The sequence below is a fragment of the Eriocheir sinensis genome, chromosome 15 (genome assembly GCF_024679095.1).
Source record: "Eriocheir sinensis breed Jianghai 21 chromosome 15, ASM2467909v1, whole genome shotgun sequence".
NCBI lineage: Eukaryota > Metazoa > Arthropoda > Malacostraca > Decapoda > Varunidae > Eriocheir > Eriocheir sinensis.
Window position 1 is genome coordinate 6,122,546 of NC_066523.1, and position 22,535 is coordinate 6,145,080.

At 42.5% G+C, this 22,535-nt stretch overlaps 1 protein-coding gene across 4 annotated transcripts in view; it reads right to left on the reverse strand.

Moving 5' to 3' along the window:
- Positions 1-2,677: 2,677 nt before the first annotated feature.
- The window catches only part of LOC126998835 (uncharacterized), a 111,375-nt gene continuing 91,517 nt past the window's right edge, over positions 2,678-22,535 (reverse strand). For 2 of the 4 annotated variants that reach the window (XM_050860979.1, XM_050860978.1), the window contains exons 3-7: positions 7,441-7,636; positions 6,981-7,077; positions 6,383-6,471; positions 5,131-5,283; positions 2,678-4,774 (exon numbers count right to left, since the gene is read on the reverse strand). In XM_050860979.1, the coding sequence (XP_050716936.1) occupies positions 4,717-4,774; positions 5,131-5,283; positions 6,383-6,471; positions 6,981-7,077; positions 7,441-7,636 (593 nt within the window). In that variant the 3' untranslated portion in view covers positions 2,678-4,716. The remainder of the gene's footprint in view (positions 4,775-5,130; positions 5,284-6,382; positions 6,472-6,980; positions 7,078-7,440; positions 7,637-22,535) is intronic. The other 2 variants (XM_050860981.1, XM_050860980.1) reach the window with 2 other exon arrangements.

Consider the following 22,535-nt stretch of genomic DNA (forward strand, 5'->3'; position numbering starts at 1 on the left):
GTCTATTATCTTGATATGGTTATCTTACTCTCCTTTGCGAGTGGTGGAAGGAAAGTGCTTGTATGTACCTTCACCCTCGACGCCGACATCTTTTGCTTCTTCTTACCAACACTTATTTAACCGCCTGTCTGTCTATCTGTCTGTTTGTCCTTTCTCAATGTCAACTTTTTTTTTTTTTTTGTGTGTGTGTGTAGTCTGTTTGTGCCCTTGACGTATTACATCAGGACTCGCTCTTGTGTTTGTGTTGTAGTAAAGTATACGACCCTTTTATCTTTTCAGGAATGCATCAGAAAATAAGTCATAAGAATCGTAGAGTTGGGAGAAGCATATGTAAAGGAGTTGACTTGGTTGTAAAAGATGAAATGAATGCTCTCTCTCTCTCTCTCTCTCTCTCTCTCTCTCTCTCTCTCTCTCTCTCCAGTTCTTTGTGATTTCTTGTTTCCATCACTACGGCAAGACCAGTTTTATTGTGGTTTGCCTTTCAGTAGTGCAGGAAACCGTTTTTGTGCACCAGTAAGCTAGCTCGTCTGGTTACCTTCACTAAACCTTCCCTGCACCTCGTCTTTCCATACTCATAATCATGATAATGGGTACTTTTATGGTTCTATAAGATAAACGTTTCCTTCATTTGATTCCTACTTTGTGACCGTCCTTGTATTATACTCTTCTATAATATTCCCTTCTTATGTTCTTCTCGTCTTTCCATATTCATCTGTTGTTATAATTATTGGCACTGGTAATGTTCTATGAGCTTGACTTTCTCTACCTATAGTTCTTACTCTGTGACCTCGTATTACTCTTATGTAAATTCTCCTTCAGCTAGTTATTCTTATCCTGAACCATTGTATTAGGCTACTCTTCTTAGGTTAACTTTCCCTCTACCTCGTGTTATTTTTAGCTTCCCAAACATGATCTTAAAGTGCATTAGGATATGTTGTTTCTCTGAATATCTTTCTCATCCTCCTTCTACCTCCCTTACCAAGTTCACAAACACTATCTTACATTCCATAATTCTAATACTAAATGCCTCTTACCCTTTTCTTTTCGTTGTTTGTCCTTTGCGAACTCTTCCAATACTTCTTTCTTCTTCTTTTGGCCTTTATCACTTTGTATCGCTTCGTAGGTCCTCCTCCTCCCGATCCTGTCTTCTGATTGTGTTGTTTCTCTTCGAACTGATGAGAGAAAGTCAAAGACCCCAACGCTACTTGCCAAAGCCTCTCAGCTCCAGCTTTTTTTCCCTCTTTTTTTGGCCTTTATCGCTTTGTACAGTCTAGTAAGTCCTCCTCTTCTTCATCCTGTTGTGTTGTTTCTCTTCGAACTGGTGACAGCAAAACACCCCCATTCACCCCAACGCTGCTCCGCCAAGGCCTCTCAGCTCAATTGCTTCTTTTGACTTATATAGCTTTGTATCGCTTTGTAGGTCCTCCTCGTGATCCTGTCTTTTGCTATGCGTTGCTTCTCTTCGAACTGGTGACATGAAGCCCCAGGAGACACCAGCACTGTTCCACCAAATGCCTTGAGATCTCCCCTAAGGCCCTAACCTACTGTAAACACTTCGCTTCCAGACCACAGAGAACGCGCGCTTTGTGACCGTCTCCTTTAAACACTCGAGATGATTTTGTCCATAGTTTAAAAACTGGTTGATTTTTTTATTCTCATTTGTTATGCTATCGATCTTGTTAATATAAACATACATTTTGTGGGTAGGGAGGGGGTAGATTATACTAGGAGGCTGTCAGTAAGTTAGTAATACTTTTATCGACGAAAATCCTTCACAAATACTTTACCAATAAATAATCGAGTCAAACGATGTTGATGATATGAGAAGTCAGGTGGTGCCATCAATAACCTAGGCTTTGTCCTTTTATTTGAACCCAATCGGTAGCTGTAGTAGGCAATATATAGGCTTAATTAACTAATCATATTTTCTAAACAACTCAATGCTTATAATATTTCACACTTAATTGAGGGCTAGTTGAAGATTTACCAGATTATACAAAGATAGGTTGTAAAAGCCTCTTCAGTTCATAGGGAGCAGTTCATTGCCCTTGTCCTTCCAGCACACTTCACTCGCCTAGCTTTCCTAAATCCCTCTATGTTCTCCTGCAGCCTCCTCCCATCGGTTTTCCACCTCCCCTCTCATATAAAATGTTTAGGCTCTATCTAGGTTTCAAGTGTTGGTAGAACATATTGTAATAACCACCCCTGAAGTAGTCCCCTCCTAATTTTTGCATCATTAACATAGGTCATCCTATTATCTAATGTAGTGCAGTATAGATAATTGATTTGCCCTTCTATGCCATCCCTAATGTGAAATATTTTGATCTGGAGTATTTTTTTGCAATACAAAAACTTTTTATGAATGTCTACTGGATAACAAAGTTCTCCATTCTCTCGATCAACAACAAACTTCCTTACCAAAATTATTCTTCCTTTTTTTCACTTGAACAATGGTGCCAACGTCGTTTAGAGAGTAAACCCGTTAATTATTACCCCACTACTTCTCTAAAGAAATATTTCCAGCCAGCAGCATTTGCATCCCAGATCAACACTGATTATGACAGCCATGAGAGGAATGAGAGACAAAGTCAATCAATGAGGGTTATGGAGATGCTAAATTGAATGGTTCTGTAAAGCTCTTGGTAATGATCTTAGTAAAAAGGAGAGGTAAATACTGTTAAATTTTTCAGTATATGTATTTGGTTTTCCTGACGGCAATACAAAACTAGAAAGCTGGTTGCTGTCTTGTCCAACTCTGCCTTAGTAGGTCGGTTCCTGGGGACAGGCACTGAGTCCATTCCAATTAAAAATAAATAAATAAACAATTAGTGTGCTGCGAGAGCACTAACCAAGCAGTGTTGGAGAAGACAGGAGGCCCCAATAATATAACTCACTCATACAGACAGACTTGAGATAATACAGACATGCAGCCAACTTCCAGTGTAAATATGCAAAGTTTTTTTTTTGTTTTAGAATAGTTTATATCACAGAGAATAAAAAAGAAAGCACTTTAAAAAATGACAGCAAGAGCAAGATGGATCTGGTTCTGATCAGGGATTTGGAAAGACAATCAGTTACAGTAATAGAAGTTTGTTTCATTGAATACAAAGTTCTATATCCTCACAGTCTATCCCAAGTGACACAAAGACTTGTGTCCCAATGTAAACAGATTCCACTGGCTACGCATGGTCCAGGCAGCAGGGGACAGTGGCAACGGCTGATGTGGCAACACTGTGCACCCCGCTCCTGACAGTCCACTACCTTACCTAGTTAGTTTAAACTCCTCATACACACAGAAAGTTGAGGACATAGATAAGAAAGCTATTATAGCCTCCTGGTAAGATACATGATAAAACATAACAAAAAAAATATCTCAGAAGTTTCCCCATCTAGTGAGTGACATGTGACAATGGTGGTGTGCGGCTCGCAGGGGCAACCACCACCACCATCACCACCACACGAGCTCTGGGTCAGCAGCCGTGTTGCCACCCTGTGTTTGTTTGTGTGAGTGCAAAATTATAACTGAACACACTTGCTGGGCTGACATGACCCTTGCTTTTATATGGCTTTCACTACATTCCAAATAATATATAAAGTAACAAATGTATATGTAACTTTGCTCCACTCCAGGAGCATGGTATGAGAGGATCCATCACTTCCTGGCCTTCATCCACGTCAGAAACTTTATCAGTTCTTGCTCCTTAGCCTCAAAGGCAAATATGAAATGTTAATAGTAAGCAAAAACTGAAGGTCACTGAAGTGTTTCAAAAATAATATATGAAAGACATATGAGATGTGTCCTTGAGACTTGGTCAGACTGTTTGAACATATCCCACCAAAATCAGTCACTGTGATACAGGTAATATGACATAGGTAATTACATGAATCCAGAGCTATGCATCTTCATAACAGAAATGCTTCTCATCTAACAGACTGTTGTGCTGGTTTTGATGGGTGACATGGTGGCAACAGCAACAAAAGTCTACTGAACACATCACTTAACACATTTTCCTAAGTGAGATATACAGCAGAGTAACTGCAGGTGCAAACAATGAAGCACACTTATTCAATTCCATTTCGTGACTAGATAACTGCCCCAGCTCACCTGGCACTAATTTTGTTTGCTTTTCAATCTTATGTTCTCTTTCCAGCATAAGTACAAAAGAACATCATCAATTAATTTCAATATCTGAGTGTTAGGGAAGTTGACCCTAGGACTGACAGACAACACTAAAACTGTCAACAGTGAAACTCCACTTGATCAACAAGGAACTGATCTATCATACTTTCAACAAAACACTGTTTTCTACAACTTTCTTTTACCAAATGGTTCACCAAGATATTCTGGTAAATATTGTGGGCAGAAATATTACCACTGTCTCATCACATGACCAGGAAAAGCGAGTCAGCAGTCATGATGTATATCTGGGGATATCCTTCAGCCTCTAGCTAACACTGAACTTCTAGTCCTAAGAGTAAATTTATTTAATGAAGGAGGAAAACTGTAATTCAGTCAATGAATCATTCTGGCCAAAATCTATGAGTGTATAAAACTTGCAGCCTTTGTAAGTAACAAAAAAGAATGTCAGGTAACACTATCAGCCCCTTGTGATGAAGAGAGAGGCTGATCACGTGGCTAATCTAAGTATGGGCTAATTAATGGTTGTTGAGGCCCAAAACCCAGTACGATGAGCTGATGAGCGTCACTTGTAACGATCAGTTGAGGGGTAGAGTAGTGATGCCTTCACTACCTGACCGCTTCACCAACCAGATCCTGCAAACAGAATAATAAAAGATTAATCTATGAATATTTCTGATAAACAAATATTGACAAGACATCAATGCCTTGGTTCATGTTTTTAGATTAAAAAATTCAGCATATTAGCTTACAACAAAATTTATTTTTCATTATGATATAAAATTGACAAAGGAAAAAAGAAAAGCAACTGTGCATGTCAGAAATGACTGCCCAGTGAAATTTGGTATACCGCACATTTGCACATCCTCTTCAGACAAAATCTTGATAACTTCACTTCATTAATTATATATGCCTCCATTCTTAGCTTCATCTTCCCTTTAGTAAACAAGGAAACACACTGCAGAAGGTGACAACAGGGGCTGGCAACTCACCCAATGCCTGTGCCAATGATGAGGGAGAGGACGTTGGTAATGAGGAGGGTGTAGAGGACGTCCCGAGAGAAGAGGGAGGAGTTGCCCACCATGACACGGCGGATGCTAGCGCCGCGGCTCACTCCCTTGCGAGGATGACTAAACCGCCATTCCCTGAGGAGAGGTTCGGGTTTGTACTTTCTCAAGTCACACTGATGTTTATGGATTTTTTTTTTTAAAGATATTGTCCTAAATTGTATCCTTTCAAATGGTTTAAATGTTCAGATACATCACTTTTTAATGAATGACTTTCTGAAACTGGCCTGTTGCTCCATCCGTGACGCAGATGTCGGCGTCACAGTATGGAAAGGGTCAAGAGGAAATGGAAGAGGATTAATCCTCATCTAAACCTCTCAATATTCCTCTAAATTCCTCTTAATCCTCTTCCATTTCCTCTTAAGAGGTTAAGAAGAAGATTAAGAGGAAATGGAAGAGGATTAAGAGGTTTAGAAGAGGACTAACCCTTTCCATACAGTGACGCCGTCGGATGCCCGTCGGACACCGACGTCGGCGTCGGGGTTAAGTAAATTTCTCCATCCATTCTTTGCTTTCAAAAAACCTAGATTGATATTTTAATATCTGAATACCCTTGAATTTGAGATGGTTACTCAAGAGGTGCTGCATAGCAATATTATTGCAAATAAAGTCATGCTTTATGCAAGCCCCTACACCCAACTATATCAGATGGTACACATAGTCCTTGGTGAGCACCATGCTAAACTTCCAGTACTTTTGAGGCAAGGCAATATACTGAGAGGAGAGGTGTTGGAAGTATATGTGCATTCCCATTACTTCTGAGTGAAGTTCAGCATTGAAATAGCATTATCATTTTGCCATGTTTTTTTTTATTTATTTTATTAGTGTGTGTGTGGAGAGTTGCTCATTATAAATTAATTTATTATCTATTATTACTGAGCTTAAAAAAAATAAGCAACCAAGATAGCGAGAATGTAGCTAATAGAAATTGCTTAACAAATTTCTGCACACAAATAAAAAACAGATTCCAACAAACTAGTTTATACTGATTGCATACAGCTTTCCTTTGCTGTACTAATTACTGATAAGAGACTGCAATTCATCCATTAGGTGTTCATTATACTGCATTATAAAAGGATTACTAAAATGTTTATCTAACTTGTCTTTTGTCTTATGCCTTGTCTAAATGGATGCCACAAGATCTCGGAGTGTAAGGTTAAGCAAAACCTCGACTCACTTGGGAGGAGTCTGGTCGGGCCGGCTGCTCCAATCCCAGATCCAGTCAGTCTCTGTATTTTTCTCAACACGAATGAAGTCTCCCTCCTGCTGGGGGGAAAGAAATAGTAAGCGTCTGGAAAAATACTTGTAAATCAGAAATAATCAATGCACATATTATTTTTTTCCTTCCTGTTCTTTTTTCCTTTGCCAGCTGTTCACTCTTTCCTTTTACTTAATAGAATGGTGGTGGTAAAGAGTAGTGCTATAATAGTATGTCAGTATTTCTTTGCACTTTCCCATGATTGTCTGATGCCCTGTGACGGCAATACTTACTAATAACAACCAAAAGTCCTGCATGAGCAAGAATAGTATAGTTTTCGCTTACCAAGGAAAGAAATGAACCTTGGCACAGTTTTTAATACCAGTATACCAGTAAAAGAATTGAGAAAAGAGATGCCAAGATACCTGCTAAAGTGATGAGGTTTATAAAAAAATTGAATATTTGTATGTCTCAAGAAATAGTAGATGCTTATACTGGTAGGTCAGACAGCATTCATTATAGCTCTGCCCTCAGACAAAACACAGGGTCAGCAATGTTGGCGGGAGCCCTGACGCACCTTGTTGTAGTAGTTGATATAGACGCCCCGGAGAACGGAGGCCTCCTCGGGGTCAGTGGCCATCTCTGTGTTGGGGCTGTTGGGCGGGGACTTGGGCCTGCAAGGAATGATGGTGCAATGAGTAATGGTGGAGACTTTGCTGTAGGGTATATTGGGTCGCTTTCAATACATGGCCAGGTTAATTAGAGGCAAGGGAACAACTTATCTACATCTCTTTTAACCTAAGCTAAAATATGCCTTGAATAACATACTTACTTCATGTCAGGCACACCCACACATGCAATCCACCTCAAAACCAGACATCCACACAGCCAACTCAAACCCATCCGAGCCAAACCCACCCACCCATCCTTATACACACACATAACAGTCCCAACCAAGACTACATACCAATCCCCCCCATCCCCTCACCCATATCACATACACCCCAGACACCCTCAACCCAGCCTCCCACACTCACGAGTCATGGGGTGAGTCCCTGGGGGTGTCACGGCGGGAGGAGGCGAGGGAGACACGTGCTGAGGACTGGTTGCTCTCTCTCTGGGCCTCCCGCAGCAGCCTCAGGTACTCCTCGCCGTTCCCGAAGGGCAGCGGCGTCACCCGGTCTGGACTGCCGGGCTGGTTCGACAGGTCCACCCACGACTCTGAGGAGCAGGCTGAGGTTGTAATAAGTCTGGCTACGTGGTTTGTGGACTGGTGGTGATGGTCATGGTGGTGATGTTGGTGATGGTGATGGTGGTCATTGGTGGTGGTGATGGTGATGGTGGTGATGGTGATACATATTAATGATAAAGAGTAATATAATTGGAAAAAAATAATGATTCACTGGTAAGATCTTCAATGCTGCTTAAGAAAATGGTGAAAATGTAATTGAATTTGGTTACAATAATAATAATAATAATAATAATAATAATAAAATAATAATAAATGATAAAAACATCCTTACAGTTTGTACAAAATAAAAATATCCCTCTTTGTGCTTTGTATGCGTATGTGTGTGTGTGTGTGTGTGTGTGTGTGTGTGTGTGTGTGTGTGTGTGTGTGTAGCATAAAGAGTACAGATACGTATATAAAAAGAAACGCAGGATACAAGATGCCATTTAAGCCTCCCTCCTTCCCTCCCCATCCTCTCCTCCCCCGCCATGATTATATGACCTTCAGAAACTGGCCGGCTTCCGGGAAGAGATAAAAACAGGTCAGTGTACACCGATGACGCTGAGGCTGCACAGGATAAAAAACATTGTACAAGAAGAAGAAGACTCCCATTTGTAGGGGAGAGAGCGGTGATGATTCGGCCACTTTTTAGAAAAAATATTTTTAGAAAAAAAAGTTTAAGAAGTAGTGTAGTTTTGTTGATCTCAAAATGTTCCTTCATCATTTGGCTCTTTAGGCTGCTAATATGACACCCGTAGCTATTTCCAGTTTTCAGATGTAGGTGATGAAAGACAAGTTTCTAGATCGTCCGAACCATCCCCACCCGTGGTGATGGTTCGGCCAGGGAGGTGGGATGGTACAGACACTCATAACACTCGGCTTAATATTTATATAACTTCAGTTTGACCGGCTAATAAACAAGATTATATCTACTATAAAACATCTGTATAAGGACAAAAGTTTCCTCTCATTATTTATTGGGGAAAAATAAAAGAACTACAAGAAATATCTCAAAAATTTTGGTATTATGGCTTCCTTCTCTTCTCACAAGCATAATATCTGAATATAAATCAACTATATTAACCTTTTTATAACCGTTGCAACACCTATAATGTTTAAATTGATATAAATTTAATAAAAATCATGAAAAATTCAACTGTCCGAATCATCACGACTCTATAAAAAGCAAATGTGTGGTCAAACTCCTTTTCCAGCACGAGAGCCTCGGTGGTGATCGTGTTAATACCTTCGCCGTGCATCGCTGCGTCACCGAAATAATTTATATCTCACTAATTGCCATGTTTTTGAAGTGAGAGCTTACGATACACCCTGAAAATATTACATACGAGATGAAAAAAAACATAAAATCGGACTTGCATCGAAAAGAACAGCTCTGAGGGCGTGGTTGTCCCTTTGTGGGCCAAGGCAACAAAGTTTTGCACATTCACGGAAAATCTCGCGGCACTCAGTCCCATACACTTTACAATAAGTGCTATGGCCGGACCATCCCACTGTCCGAATCATCACCGCCCTCCCCTACTCACCACCACAACCGCCACCTTCCACCAGCACCACAAAACCCCTCTTCACTTAGGGCCAGTTTTACAGTCCAGTACAGCAAGTTCGTAAGCTCCCCAACCAAACATAAAATACTACGAAAATTCCTTGTATTGTGTTTGCGATTGATATAAATAGGATAAAATTTTAGCAGACCACACGGGAAGTCTCTTTAGTATCTGGTATTGAGAAGAAAAAAACGAATCACTGTGGAGTTTATAGCTTGGTTTGGGCGCTTACAATGACTCTGTTGGACTGTCGAACTGGCCCTTACCCACTACCACCACACCTTCCTCACCACTAAAACCACCACCTGATATCACCGCCAGAAACCTCTTCACTCATCACCTCTTTGGATTCTTTTTAGGAGCAGCGAGTAGCGGGCTTTTTTTTAAATTAATGTTTACTTTTTTGTGCCCTTGAGCTGACTCCTTTGCTGTCAAAAAAAAAAAAAAAAAAAAACACCACCACCACCACCACATCATCATTTTCACCATTACCACCACTATCACCGCAATCACATACCCCTCATCACTCCAAGCATGACCATCACCACTACAACTCCCCTTTCCTCTAACATCCCATCACCACCAACACAACCACAACTCTCAACACCATCACCCTCACCATCACCACCAACACCACGCCTCACCATCATCAATACTACATCAAACCAAGCTTCACCATCACCACCATCAACAAATCATCACCACCACCACCACACCACAAAGCCCCAATCCGATCTCCACCCCTTCCATCACGGGACATGAACCTCGATTACTCCGCCCAATGAACGTGAGCCACCTGTCCAATCAGCCGCAGGTAAGGTTCACTGATCCTCTCTCTCCCAATGATCCCTAATGCTCCCCTTTTTCTTTCAATGCCTTCCTTCCCGATACCTTTCCTGCTCCTTCTTGGCACACACTCGTAAGGGTATGGAAGAGGGTTGACTTGTAGAGTATCATGACTTTTTTTTATTATTATTATTATTATTATTATTATTATTATTATTATTATTATTATTATTATTGCTTTTTCTAGGCCGAAAGATGGACAATAAATAAATAAATACAAAAATAGATATATAGACTGACACACACACACAGAGAGAGAGAGAGAGAGAGAGAGAGAGAGAGAGAGAGAGAGAGAGAGAGAGAGAGAGAGAGAGAGAGAGAGAGAGAATCATGTCATCTTGGTATATTCATGAACACAGATCACGAATAATGATAATGGAAATAAGGTCATTCCCTAACACTATTGTCATTACCGTATTATTATTATCATTATTTTATCACTAGCATTTTTAAGCCGTACATATTTATCATTTTCACTTCAAACATCTAAGTTATCACACCTGTATGCTGGGGGTTTTCATTCTTTGTTAGCTATCACTTATTTTTCCTCATCTTCATCGCACACACACTGGTATATTCATCTATGCTAATCTATGCTTGTTCTTGCGTCATCTCGCCCTCCTTACTCTCATCACACGTAGTTATATTCCTTTGTTTTTACAGTAGAGGAAAAAGCACAAACTGAAAAAAGCTAAAAAAAAAAAAAAAAAAAAAAATATATATATATATATATATATATAATAATAATAATAATAATAATAATAATAAAAAAATAAATAAAAAGCCTGCTAATTATTGCTCTTATAAAAGCGAATAGAAATGAGCGTCCAGAAGAGATGACAATTTCGGACGGAGAGGTGTCATGATCAACATTGCCAGATTGTCTTACTCAGCCTCTTATATTTACCGACTTCCGACCCAAAAACTGTCTCGTGGACCATCATAAGGAGATTCACTTATAATTATCGTTAAAATAGTTAATTTCTGATGTTTCTCGGCAATAGTTAGGCGTCAGAAACCGGTAAATACTATGGTCTGAGTACGACAATCTGGCAACGGTGGTCATGATGCTCCAATTTCTTAACATTCATTCACCTCTACGCCTCAAACTACTGCGTGGAGCTCAGCACACACACGTAACGCAGGTTGTTCACTTCTGACTCATCCCGCATTCAGCATTCGTCCCGCTTCCCGTAACACGCAGGGGGAGTCTTCGGTAGGTTACTCATTTCTTTTCTTTTCTTTTTCGTTATCTCGTTCTTTCTTTCTTTCTTTCTCTACTCTGTTTTCCTTACTGATGTTCCTTCTTTGTTTCTCGCAGCGCCAAGCGGAGGTCATACGTGTCAGTCGTAAGAATAAGAACATACAAAATAAAAGATACTAAAAAGAAGTCCAAAGGGTCAATCTTACAACTTCACCTAGATTATGATTCGCGTAGCTACAAATCAATGCCCTTCAATCTGCCCTTTCTTCACTAGTCCCCCCAAAGTTAACATATCAGTCAGCCCCCGTTTTCCCTGGCTCCTTATCGGCCACCTGAGACGTAATTAAAGCACGTGGACAAGTGATCCAGACACTCCAGAATGTAAACAGATAAGAGGAACGAGAGATAAATCAAGCACGTGAAAGAGAAGACTGGCTGGGGTGTTGCTGTTGTTGTTAAAGACAATTCGCTTATTTTAATGGATTACGACAAAAGAAAGGGGAGCGCGTCTCTGTTCTTGAATGTCCTTTTGTGGTGGTGATAGTAATAATGTGCAGTAGTAGTAGTAGTAGTGGTAGCAATAGTAGTAGTAGTAGTAGTAGTAGTAGTAACACTAATGATAATGGTAACAACAACGACAAAGACAGCAATAAACCTAGGACCAACAAAAACAACAAAGAAACAGGATGTAAACACACACACACACACACACACACACACACACACACACACACACACACACACACACACACAAACAAAAAAAAAAAAAAAAAAAAAAAACTAACAAACAAATAAAGGAACAACAGCTTTCTAAATATAAACAGGGACTTGAATTTATACACCAGACACAGTACAAACACCACCACCATTTTCCTCCCTTCATCATACCCCCAAGACACGCCACGCCCAGGTCACGCTAAGCTAGGTCACGGAGGTCAGAACTCTCTCTCTCTCTCGTCCGCCACCGTTCATGACCTCGTGACATGCTAAGCTAAATAAAGAGGGGAAGGGGTACGAAGGGAAGATCAAACAGAGTGAGGGAAGAGACAGGACAGGAGAGGGACAGGGAAGATAGGGAAGGGAAGGAAAGGAAAGGGGAGAGAAGGGGATGGAAGATAATGAAAGAATATGGGGGGAAAGGAAAGGGAAGGAAAGGGTAGGGATAGAACAGAGAAGATAAAGATTGTGGAGGGAAGGGAACTGAAGGGAAGGGAAGGAAAGGGGAGAGAAGGGGAGGGAAGATAAAGAAAGAATATGGGGGGAAAGGAAAGGGAAGGAAAGGGTAGGAATAGAACAGAGAAGATAAAGATAGGGAAGGGAACTGAAGGGAAGCGAAGGAGCACATAAAATAAATAAAGAAAAGGGAGGCGAAGGAGAGAGAGGGGAAGGGGTACGAAGGGAAGATCAAGCAGAGTGAGGGAAGAGACAGGTCAAGGAGACAGGGAGGACACAAGAGGACTATTCGCTAGGGAGTGCGTGGCTGTGATATCGTGTCTTGATCCTCCCTCCCCCAGCTCGTGTGTGTGTGTGTGTGTGAGAGAGAGAGATAAGAGGTGCATACAAATAACGATTCCAATACCAAGATCCTTCTCCAAATCCTGTGATGCTGATTCTCTTCCTCCTCCCGAAATACCTTCCTTATCCTTATCTTTCCTGCGCGCACACACACACACACACACACACACACACACACACACACACACACACACACAGCTGATCAACTCATGTTTCTCCTCGACTACAACAATAACAATAACAACAATAACAAAAGCAGATGTCATGTATAAGTGCTCGGAAGGAAGACATTGTGACGGTGATGGATACTTCTGTACCTTTAAACATGACTGATAACACCTAATTTAACAGCTGGTGCAATGTTGTTCACGTGTATGTGATGCTGTGTGCTGTATACTCTACCACCTGATGCTTATGCTTATGCTGTTTTCTTATCAAAGTGAAAGTAAGAATTTGTACCCTAAACAACGTTCCCTCCTCTCCCTTTTCCTCTCTACTACTCATTCATCTTTATTTCTTCCCCTTTCTTTCACCTCCATCCAATCTTGCTCTCCTCCTCCCCTCCTCCGTGGCTTCTCCTTCCCATTAAATACCCTAAACAGATGTACCTTTGAGTATGTGTATTTGTTGTGTCGTGTTTTCAGCCGCTTTTGTCAAACCCTCGCTTTCTTTTCTTCCTCATTAATTGCTGTTCATTAACCATACAGGAGAAAGCTAAAGGGTAAAACAAAAGAAAAACAAAATCTTTATATATGTGTTTGTTGTGTTGTATGTGTTTTTTCTCCAGCTGCTTCTGTCAAACACCTGCTTTCTTTTCTTCCTCCTCACCTGCTACTCACCAACTCTTATTATTTTATGTTTGTTGTTGTGTCTTCATCCTCTATTTGACAAACACCCATTTGTTTCTTCCTCGTAATCTGCTATTCATTTACTAACTCCTGTATTTGAGTCTTTGTTGTGCTTGGTGTGTCGTGTTTTCATCCAGTTCTGACAAACACTTGCTTTCTCTTCTCTCTCCTCACCCGCTGTTGTTGTTGTCTTCATCCTCTATCTGACAAACACCCATTTTCTCTTCCTCGTAATCTACTATTCATTTACTAACTCCTTTATTTGAGTCTTTGTTGTGCTTGGTGTGTCGTGTTTTCATCCAATTCTGACAAACACCAATTTTCATCTCTCCCTCTTTCATTCCTTTCACTCATCAACTCCACTATTCACTTTTCAACTCCATTGCATCTTTTCCCTCTTTTAATTATGCGCTCAATCTCCTTTCTCTTCTCTTTCTGTTTATTCCGCAATCACGCTCCTATTCAGTTTCTGTGTCGCCCTCCTTCTTCCTCCCCTTAATCCCATTCTACAAACACCTGATGCTCGCTCCTCTTGTTCTCTTGTGAGGCGAACGGTAGGTAGGAACAAGGATGAGAGACATATTGGGATAACTCGCTAAGCACTTGTTTTTCCCACAATGCACCGCGCTCGTGACGTCACATGTAAACATCATTCTTGGGTAGGAAAGGGAAGGGAAGAGGGGAAGATACAGAAAGAAGACGGAAGGGAAGGAAAGGCAGAAGAAGAAAAAGGAAAAGGTAAGGAAGATAGAGGAAGGAGGTAGGAAGATGAGGCGGAGAAAGGGGGAGTGTATACGTATGTTGTTTCTATGAGTGATTCTGCGTTTCTCTTTTACCGTGAACAAAACGAAGAAGAAACGAAAAAGAGGAGACTGTGGGCGGTTTTATAAGACAGTTTTGCTTCTCACATCAACTATTTATAAAGGTCGAAGAAGGAGTCAGTCGGGTTCTAATGAGTGTTTCTTCCTGCTACTGTGGAAGGGTCAAACTACCGCCGGCGTCATAAAACTACTCCTGAAAATGCCCTCAACTCATACGAAAGCCTTGTCAAATATGTGAATGAGAACGAATACGTGTATATATATACGTATGATAAGCACAAAAGATGTTAAGGAAAGATGCTTATCAGATTTATCAGACGAAAGAAACGAAAAAAAGGTGAGAGCAGTTATAAGTCACACGGGAGACAGAAACGACAGCCAATCAGTTACGAAGTCGATCAGTCAGTCAAGTCAGTCAATCAAGATAATAAGTCACACAGATAAGACACAGGAACGAAAGCTAGTCAGTTACGAAGTCAAACAATAGATTAAGTCATTCAGTCAGCCAGTCACACAATCCAGTCAGTCTAAGCCGAGGCCAAAACAGCATGTTCGAACACTCATGACGTCATTCCCCATTGATTCAGAGGTGGGCAGGATGAAAGACAGAGAGGGAGAGAGAGGGAGGCGAGGAGAGGGTAAGAGGGAGGGAGGAAAGGTAAATGTAGATAGTGAGGAGGAGGAGGAGAAGAAAGAGGAGGAGGAGGAGAAGAAAGAGGAGGAGGGGGGGCGTGTTCGGTGGCCGCCTCGTAAGCAAATAAATATCTAGGTTCCCCCCCCTCTCTTTCTCTCCCTCTCTCCCTCTCTCTCACCTCTCTCCTCTCTCCGCACCACAGGTTGTCTCCCTTCCTCGCTCTCCCAACACAGCGCAACATAACCAAAGGGGCCTTGCTACCTCCACGCCGAGAGAGGAGGAGGAGGAGGAGGAGGGAGGGGGAAGGTTGCGTGAGAAGGTGGAGTCAGGTAGGGCTGGTATAAGGAGGTAATGTTAAGTCTGTGATACGTATAGATAGATAGATGGATGGATGGGTGGACAGATATAAGTAGATACAGAGGTAAGGTGTGGATGAAGAGAGTGGATAGTTTAGGATGCTTGGTAAGAATATAATGTAAAGAATATTATGATAAAAAGAGGAAAGGAAAAGAGGAAAGTGCCAGATGGAAAACGGGAAACGATCCTCTTTTGCCCTAACAGACATAACCTCCTCCCTTTACAACTTCCCCCTCTTCCTCCTCCTCCTTTCATGTCAATCTACCAATCAATCTTCCCTCCTTCTCCTCCTCCTCCTCTTCCTCCCATATCAAGCTACCTACCAACCTACCTACTTAACTATACCTCCCAACCTACCTACCAAACTACCTCTCTGCCTCCCTCTCCTCATCCTCATCCACCTCCCAACCTACCTACCTACCCACCTATCTTCTTCCTCCTCCTCCTCCATAAAAGACGCATGCCCAAGCTACGCAGTTGGCCCCTTCTGACCTCAACATTCCCATGACGTCAGCAACTAACCCCTTCGTGTCAGTACAGGGGGAGGGGGAAGAGGGGGAAGGAAGGGTGTGTATGGTGGAGGATGATAGGGAGAGGAAAAAGGAGAAGAAAGTGTGGGAAATGGGTATAGAAAAGGGAAGGGAGAAGGAGAGAGAGGGGGCAGAGAGGAAGAGGGGTATGGATGGTGGAGGGTGATAGGAAGAGGAAACGGGAGGGGGGGGGGGGGGAATGGGTATGCAGAAGTGAGGGAGAGGGGAAAAAAAAGAGGGTGAGGGAAAAGAGGAGAAAATGAAGAGGAGAGTCGGAAGAAAGGAAAGGGAGAGCGAAGAGAGAAGGTAAATCATTAGAGGTGGAAGGAGAGAGCGAGGGAAGGAAAAGGAAGAGAAAGTCAGGTGAGGGAAAGGGAAAGTGAGGTGAAGGAGGGAGGAAAAGATGTGGGCGAGGTATTACAAATGAGGGAGAGAAGAAGAAATAAGGATGACAAGTGAAAGCAGGGAGGAGGAGTGAGAGGAGGAGGGGAAAGAGGAAGAGGGAGAGGGAAGGGAGAGATGGCGTGAGGAGGTGGGGATGAGGAGAGGGCGCTGGGAGGGGAGAGGGGGAAGGGGAGAGAAGGATGGGGTGAGAAAGGGGAAAATAAGGGATTGAGAAGAGAGGAATGAGAGGGAGAGGGTAGAAAGGGAAGAGGGAAGAGAGAGATGGGAAGAGAAGGAGGGAAAGGAAGGGATTGAGAAGAGAGGAATGAGAGGGAGAGGGTAGAAAGGGAAGAGGGAAGAGAAGGAGGGAAAGGAAGGGATTGAGAAGAGAGGAATGAGAGGGAGAGGGTAGAAAAAGAAGAGGGAGAGAGAGAGAGATGGGAAGAGGAGGGAAAGGAAGGGATTGAGGAGAAAGGGAAAAGGAGAATGACGAGGGATGAGCAACCACCATCACAGCCTCACAACCTACATCTCTGTATGCCAACTATCATCATCACCATCAACTCCAAAATAGACCAAAGAAGTATTACCCCTCACTCCTCCGTCACTATACATCACCATCATCATCACCACTACCCTTCATTATTTTCTATCCTTCCTTACAACATCGCACCACCATCACCATCATCCTTCATTCTCTTCCTTCCCACTTTAAAGCATCATCATTATCTCATTGTCTCCTTTCCTTATTTTCTCCTGCCTCCCCCTCCGTGTGTGTGTGTGTGTGTGTGTGTGTGTGTGTGTGTGTTGTTTGGTTATCAGTCTGTCTGTCCTTATTTCTGGGAGTGCGTAGTTGGGACGTGTGTGTGTGTGTGTGTGTGTGTGTGTGTGTGTGTGTGTGTGTGTGTGTGTGTAATTTTATTTATAGTCAGTCATTTCGCTTTATATAATCCCCATCTTCTCTCTCTCTCTCTCTCTCTCTCTCTCTCTCTCTCTCTCTCTCTCTCTCTCTCTCTCTTCAATACTTTCTCTTTTTTTTTTTTCATTTCCCTCACCTCTAGTTTTCTCTCTCGCTGTCAAATTCTTCTTCCTCTTCTTCTTCCTCCTCCTCCTTTTCTAAGCCCTTCTTCACTTTCCTCCTATTACGTCGAATACCTCTCTCATTACACCGTCTTCCTCCTCCTCCTCCTCCTCCCTATATAAGCCTCTTTTCTCCTCTCATATTCGTTTTCTTCCTTTTATTTTATTTCTTCTAACATAAAACGGTTACATGTTGATTAATACGTTTCTCCTTCTTCTGTAACCTGATTCCTCCTCCTCATCTTTCTCATCATCATCACCATCATCATCATCATCATTATCTTCTCTCCTGGAATCGCTAAATCAGTCCTTTCCTTCCTCTGCCACTTATCTTTTTTTTTCTTTCTTCCTTCCTTCCTTCGTTATAGTAAAGGACCTATATTTGAGTAGCGGGCTTTTTTTATTAATGTTTACTTTTTTGTGCCCTTGAACTGTCTCCTTTGCTGTAAAAAAAAAAAAAAAATATTAACATTCCTTTCCTTATTACTTAATTCCTTTCCCCTTTTCCTCTTTCGTCTTCCTCCTCAAACTTGTTATTTCGCTCTCATTATCACCTTCTAATTATTACCTGTTCTCCTTTCACACATTTTCACTTATTTCTCCCCTCGTATTCTTTCTCCTCTTCCTCCTTCATCATCATCTGTTTATTTTGCTCTTTCTCTACCATGTCATTTATTCTCTCTTCTTTCACAACAGACTTTCATCTTCAATCTTTGTTTTTATTTTCTCCTCTTTTTCCCTCATTTCCTTTTTATTTATTCAGTCCTCTCTGTTATCTACCATTTATCCCATCTTCTTTTACAATACATGTTCATATTCAACCATTTTCTCATTTTTTCAAACATGCCTTTCTTTTCTTCTTCATTTTCCCCTTCTCCAGTTTGTTATTGCGTTCTTTCACTATCACCTTCCAATAATTACTAATACCTACTCTCATGTCACGATCCATCTTCATTTTCACTCATTTTCTCTTCCTCTCATATTCGTACCCTTCTCCCTTTCTTCTTTCTCCCTTCCTTCCTTTCCTTTATGTCGGTCTGGTGGCGTCAGCACGGAGGGGAGAGCGTGGCAAGGGAGGGCGGGGAGAGGGGAGAAGGGAGAAGGGAAGGAGAAGAAAGATGGGGGAGACTGGTTGGGAAGGGAAGGAGAGGAAAGATGGGGGAGACTGGTTGGGTATTCAGAGGAAGGGGAGAAGTGATGATGGAAGAGGAAGGGAAGCAAGGGTAGAGAGGGAAATGGGAATACGAGAGAGGAGTGAGTGAAGGGAGAAAGAGAGGAAGGAAAAGAAAAGGAAGAAGGCAAGGAGAGAATGGACTGGATAGATGGGAGAAGAGAAACAGGAAAGATGGAAGGAGGAGGGAGAGGGAGGGAGAAAGGAGCTAGGGAAAGGAGAGGATGAAAGAAGACAGAAAAGTTAGGAGAAAGATGGAAAGAAGGGAGAGAGGGAGGGGGGGGGGGGAGAGGGGAAGAAGTGCTTAGGGAAAGAGGGAAGAGGAAAGAGGAGGGGAGACAATGAAAGAGAAGAGGGAAGAGGGCAAGATGAACAAGGAAAAAGAGGGAAAGAAGAGGGCGACACGTGAGAGGGAGAGGAGGGGAAAAGGGAGAGGGAAGGGAGGAGGAGGGAGGGAGGGAGAGGGGAAAAGGAGGGAGGGGGAGAAGGAAGGAAGGAAGGGAGGGAGGAGGGGAGGAAGGAGGAGGAGGGGGAAAGGAAGGAGGAGGAGGAGGGAAGGAGGGGAGGGAGAGGGGAAGGAAGGGAGGGGGGGGGGAAGTGAGAGGGGAAGGGTCGAGGGAGGGAGGTGGAGAGATCGATACTCATGAATCACGTCCAACGCGACCTTCACCTTCACGAGGACGGGCATAGGCCTAGCTACTGAGCCTGTTAGGACTGGTGCTAAAATGAGGACCCCCCCCCCCTTTTCTCTTCTTCCCCCCCCCCCCCCTTCCCTTTCCCCACTTATGCATTTCTTCTATCCCCTTCCCTCTTTCCTCCCCTTTCCCTAGCTTATCTTTCCTTCTCCTTCTCCCTCTCACTTACCTCCCCTTCCCTTCCTTCTCTTCCCCCTCTCCCCCCTTCCCTTTCCCCACTTCTGCAGTTCTTCTATCCCCTTCCTCTTTCCCTCCCTTTCCCTAGCTTATCTTTCCCTCTCCTTCCCTCCCTTCTCTTTCTCCCTCTCACTTACCTCCCCTTCCCTTCCTTCTCTTCCCCCTCTCTCCCCTTCCCTTTCCCCATTCCTCCATTTCTTCTATCCCCTTCCTCTTTCCCTCCCTTTCCCAAGCTTATCTTTCCTTCTCCTTCCCTCCCTTCTCTTTCGCCCTCTCACTTACCTCCCCTTCCCTTCCCTTCCTTATCCTTCCTCCACTCCTGCCTTCCTTCTCCTCCCCCTCTTCACCCACTCCTCATTCCTATTCTTGCTTCCCCCCCCCCCTCCTCCTCCTTTCCCCACTCCTTATTCCTTCTTCTCCTCCAATTATACTTACTCTTGTTTGTTTTTCCCTTTATCCTGCTTCTTATCCCTTTTCCTCCTCCTCTTCCACCTCCCTTTTCATTATCTTTCCTTATTCCTTCTTCTCCTCCCTTTCTCTTCCAATTATACTTACTCTTGTTTGTTTTTCCCTGTATCCTGCTTCTTATCCCTATTCCTCCCTCTCTTCCACCTCCTCCTCATTATTATCGTTTTTTCATTATCTTTCCTTATTTTATGGTCTTTTTTTCCTCTCCGCCTCGCTTTCTTCTAGTCTAATTTATTACGGTATTACTTAAGGTCTATTTATCTGTCAATTTACCTGTTAATCTATATCTATTTATTCATTATTATCGCCAAATCTGCCTTATCTTACCCAATTATCTGTGTTCCTACCCCTTCCCCCTTCCCTTCCCTTCATTATCAAGCCTCAAATCCCTTATATTTCACACCCACGCCTATTCTTCCCCCTTCCCCCTACCCTTCCCTTCATTATCAACCCTTAAATCCCTTATATTTCACACCCACGCCTATTCTTCCCTCTTCCACCTACCCTTCCCTTCATCAACCTTAAATCATATATTTCACACCACCTATTCTTCCCACTTCCACCTACCCTTCCCTTCATCATCAACCCTTAAATCCCTTATATTTCACACCCACGCCTATTCTTCCCCCTTCCTCCTAACCTTTCCTTTCCTTATCAACCCTTAAATCCCTTATATTTCACACCCACGCCTATTCTTCCCCCTTCCCCCTACCCTTCCCTTCATCATCAACCCTTAAATCCCTTATATTTCACACCCACGCCTATTCTTCCCCCTTCCTCCTAACCTTTCCTTTCCTTATCAATCCTCAGATCCCTTCTATCTCACACCCACGCCTATTCTTCCCCCTTCCCCCTACCCTTCCCTTCATCATCAACCCTCAAATCCCTTCTATCTCTTCCACGCCTATTCTTCCCCCTTCCCTTCCCTTCATCATCAACCCTTAAATCCCTTATATTTCACACCCACGCCTATTCTTCCCCCTTCCCCCTACCCTTCCCTTCATCATCAACCCTCAAATCCCTTCTATCTCACACCCACGCCTATTCTTCCCCCTTCCCCCTACCCTTCCCTTCATCATCAACCCTCAAATCCCTTCTATCTCACACCCACGCCTATTCTTCCCCCTTCCTCCTAACCTTTCCTTTCCTTATCAACCCTTAAATCCCTTATATTTCACACCCACGCCTATTCTTCCCCCTTCCTCCTAACCTTTCCTTTCCTTATCAACCCTCAGATCCCTTCTATCTCACACCCACGCCTATTCTTCCCCCTTCCTCCTACCCTTTCCTTTCCTTATCAATCCTCAGTCCCTTCTCTCTCAAACCCACGTCTATTCTTATCTTTCCTATCTCTCTACTTTTACCTTTCAACCTTCTGCTTCTCTTCATGTGCTCTCCCACTCTCACTCTTTCCTTCGTCTCTCCAACTCTCATCTTTATTACCTGCTTAACTCCCCCCCCCCTTCTCTCTCTCTCTCTCTCTCTCTCTCTCTCTCTCTCTCTCTCTCTCTCTCTCTCTCTCTCAAAGCTATATTCTCCCATACAAATTAACTAGAAACGTAAATCCAGCTTAACATCTTTTTTTCTTTTCTTTTTTTTATCTTCTCTTCGTGTCTGGCTTATATAGGAGGAAGGAAGGGACGCGTGAGGAAGGTCAATAGGAAAGAGAGAGAGAGAGAGAGAGAGAGAGAGAGAGAGAGAGAGCGCAGAAACAGTACGTTTGAGCCGAGAAGTGCGTCATAGATTCTCTCTCTCTCTCTCTCTCTCTCTCTCTCTCTCTCTGCACACACAGTTACAGAAATAAAATCTAAAACAAATATAGCAAAAAAAAATCATTCCTTGCTGGGTGGATAAATAATGAAATGAATGAACGAAAATATATATAAATAGACAAATAAAGAAGTAAATATATAAGTAAACGAAGGTATGGGATAATAAAGGTAAATGTACGGAGGAACGAAAAAAAAATGAATAAAGGAAGATAAAAAAATTACCAAGGGTCAAAATGGGTGACAATAAATGATAATAAAAATAACAAAAATAAATACGTACAATAATGAAATAAAATAGGTATACGCATGGCCTCGGTGCTCATCTCCGTTGCATAAAAAAAAAAAAAAAAAAAACGCACAGTCGAAGCCAAAGTCAGGACCACCGAGACGAGACGAACGCGTTGATGTCGTTCTATTTTCAGACTATTTTTTTTCTCTCGGCGTCCTTTATTGCAACTTTTTTCTTGCATCTTAAAAGCGAGTTACTGATGAGTTCCTTCAGGTGACGTCTCCTTCAAGTGAGTGGCGCAGATTACAGGTGAGTTGGAGGAGGAGGAGGAAGGGGAGGAGGAGGAGTTTGGGGTACTGATAATGGAAAAGATAAGTAAAAATAGGAAACAAGAAAACGAATAAAACAGTAAGAAAAGAGAGGAAAAGGAGAAAAAGGAGGAGGAGGAGGAGGAGGAGGAGGTTGGGGTACTGATGGTAATGGAAAAGGGGAGTAAACAGAAGTGGAAGATAAATAAAACATGTAAGAAAAGAAAGGAAAATGAGGAGGAGGAGGAGAAGGAAGAACATTGTAATTTTATTTAATACTAAGTAAAATAAAATCGG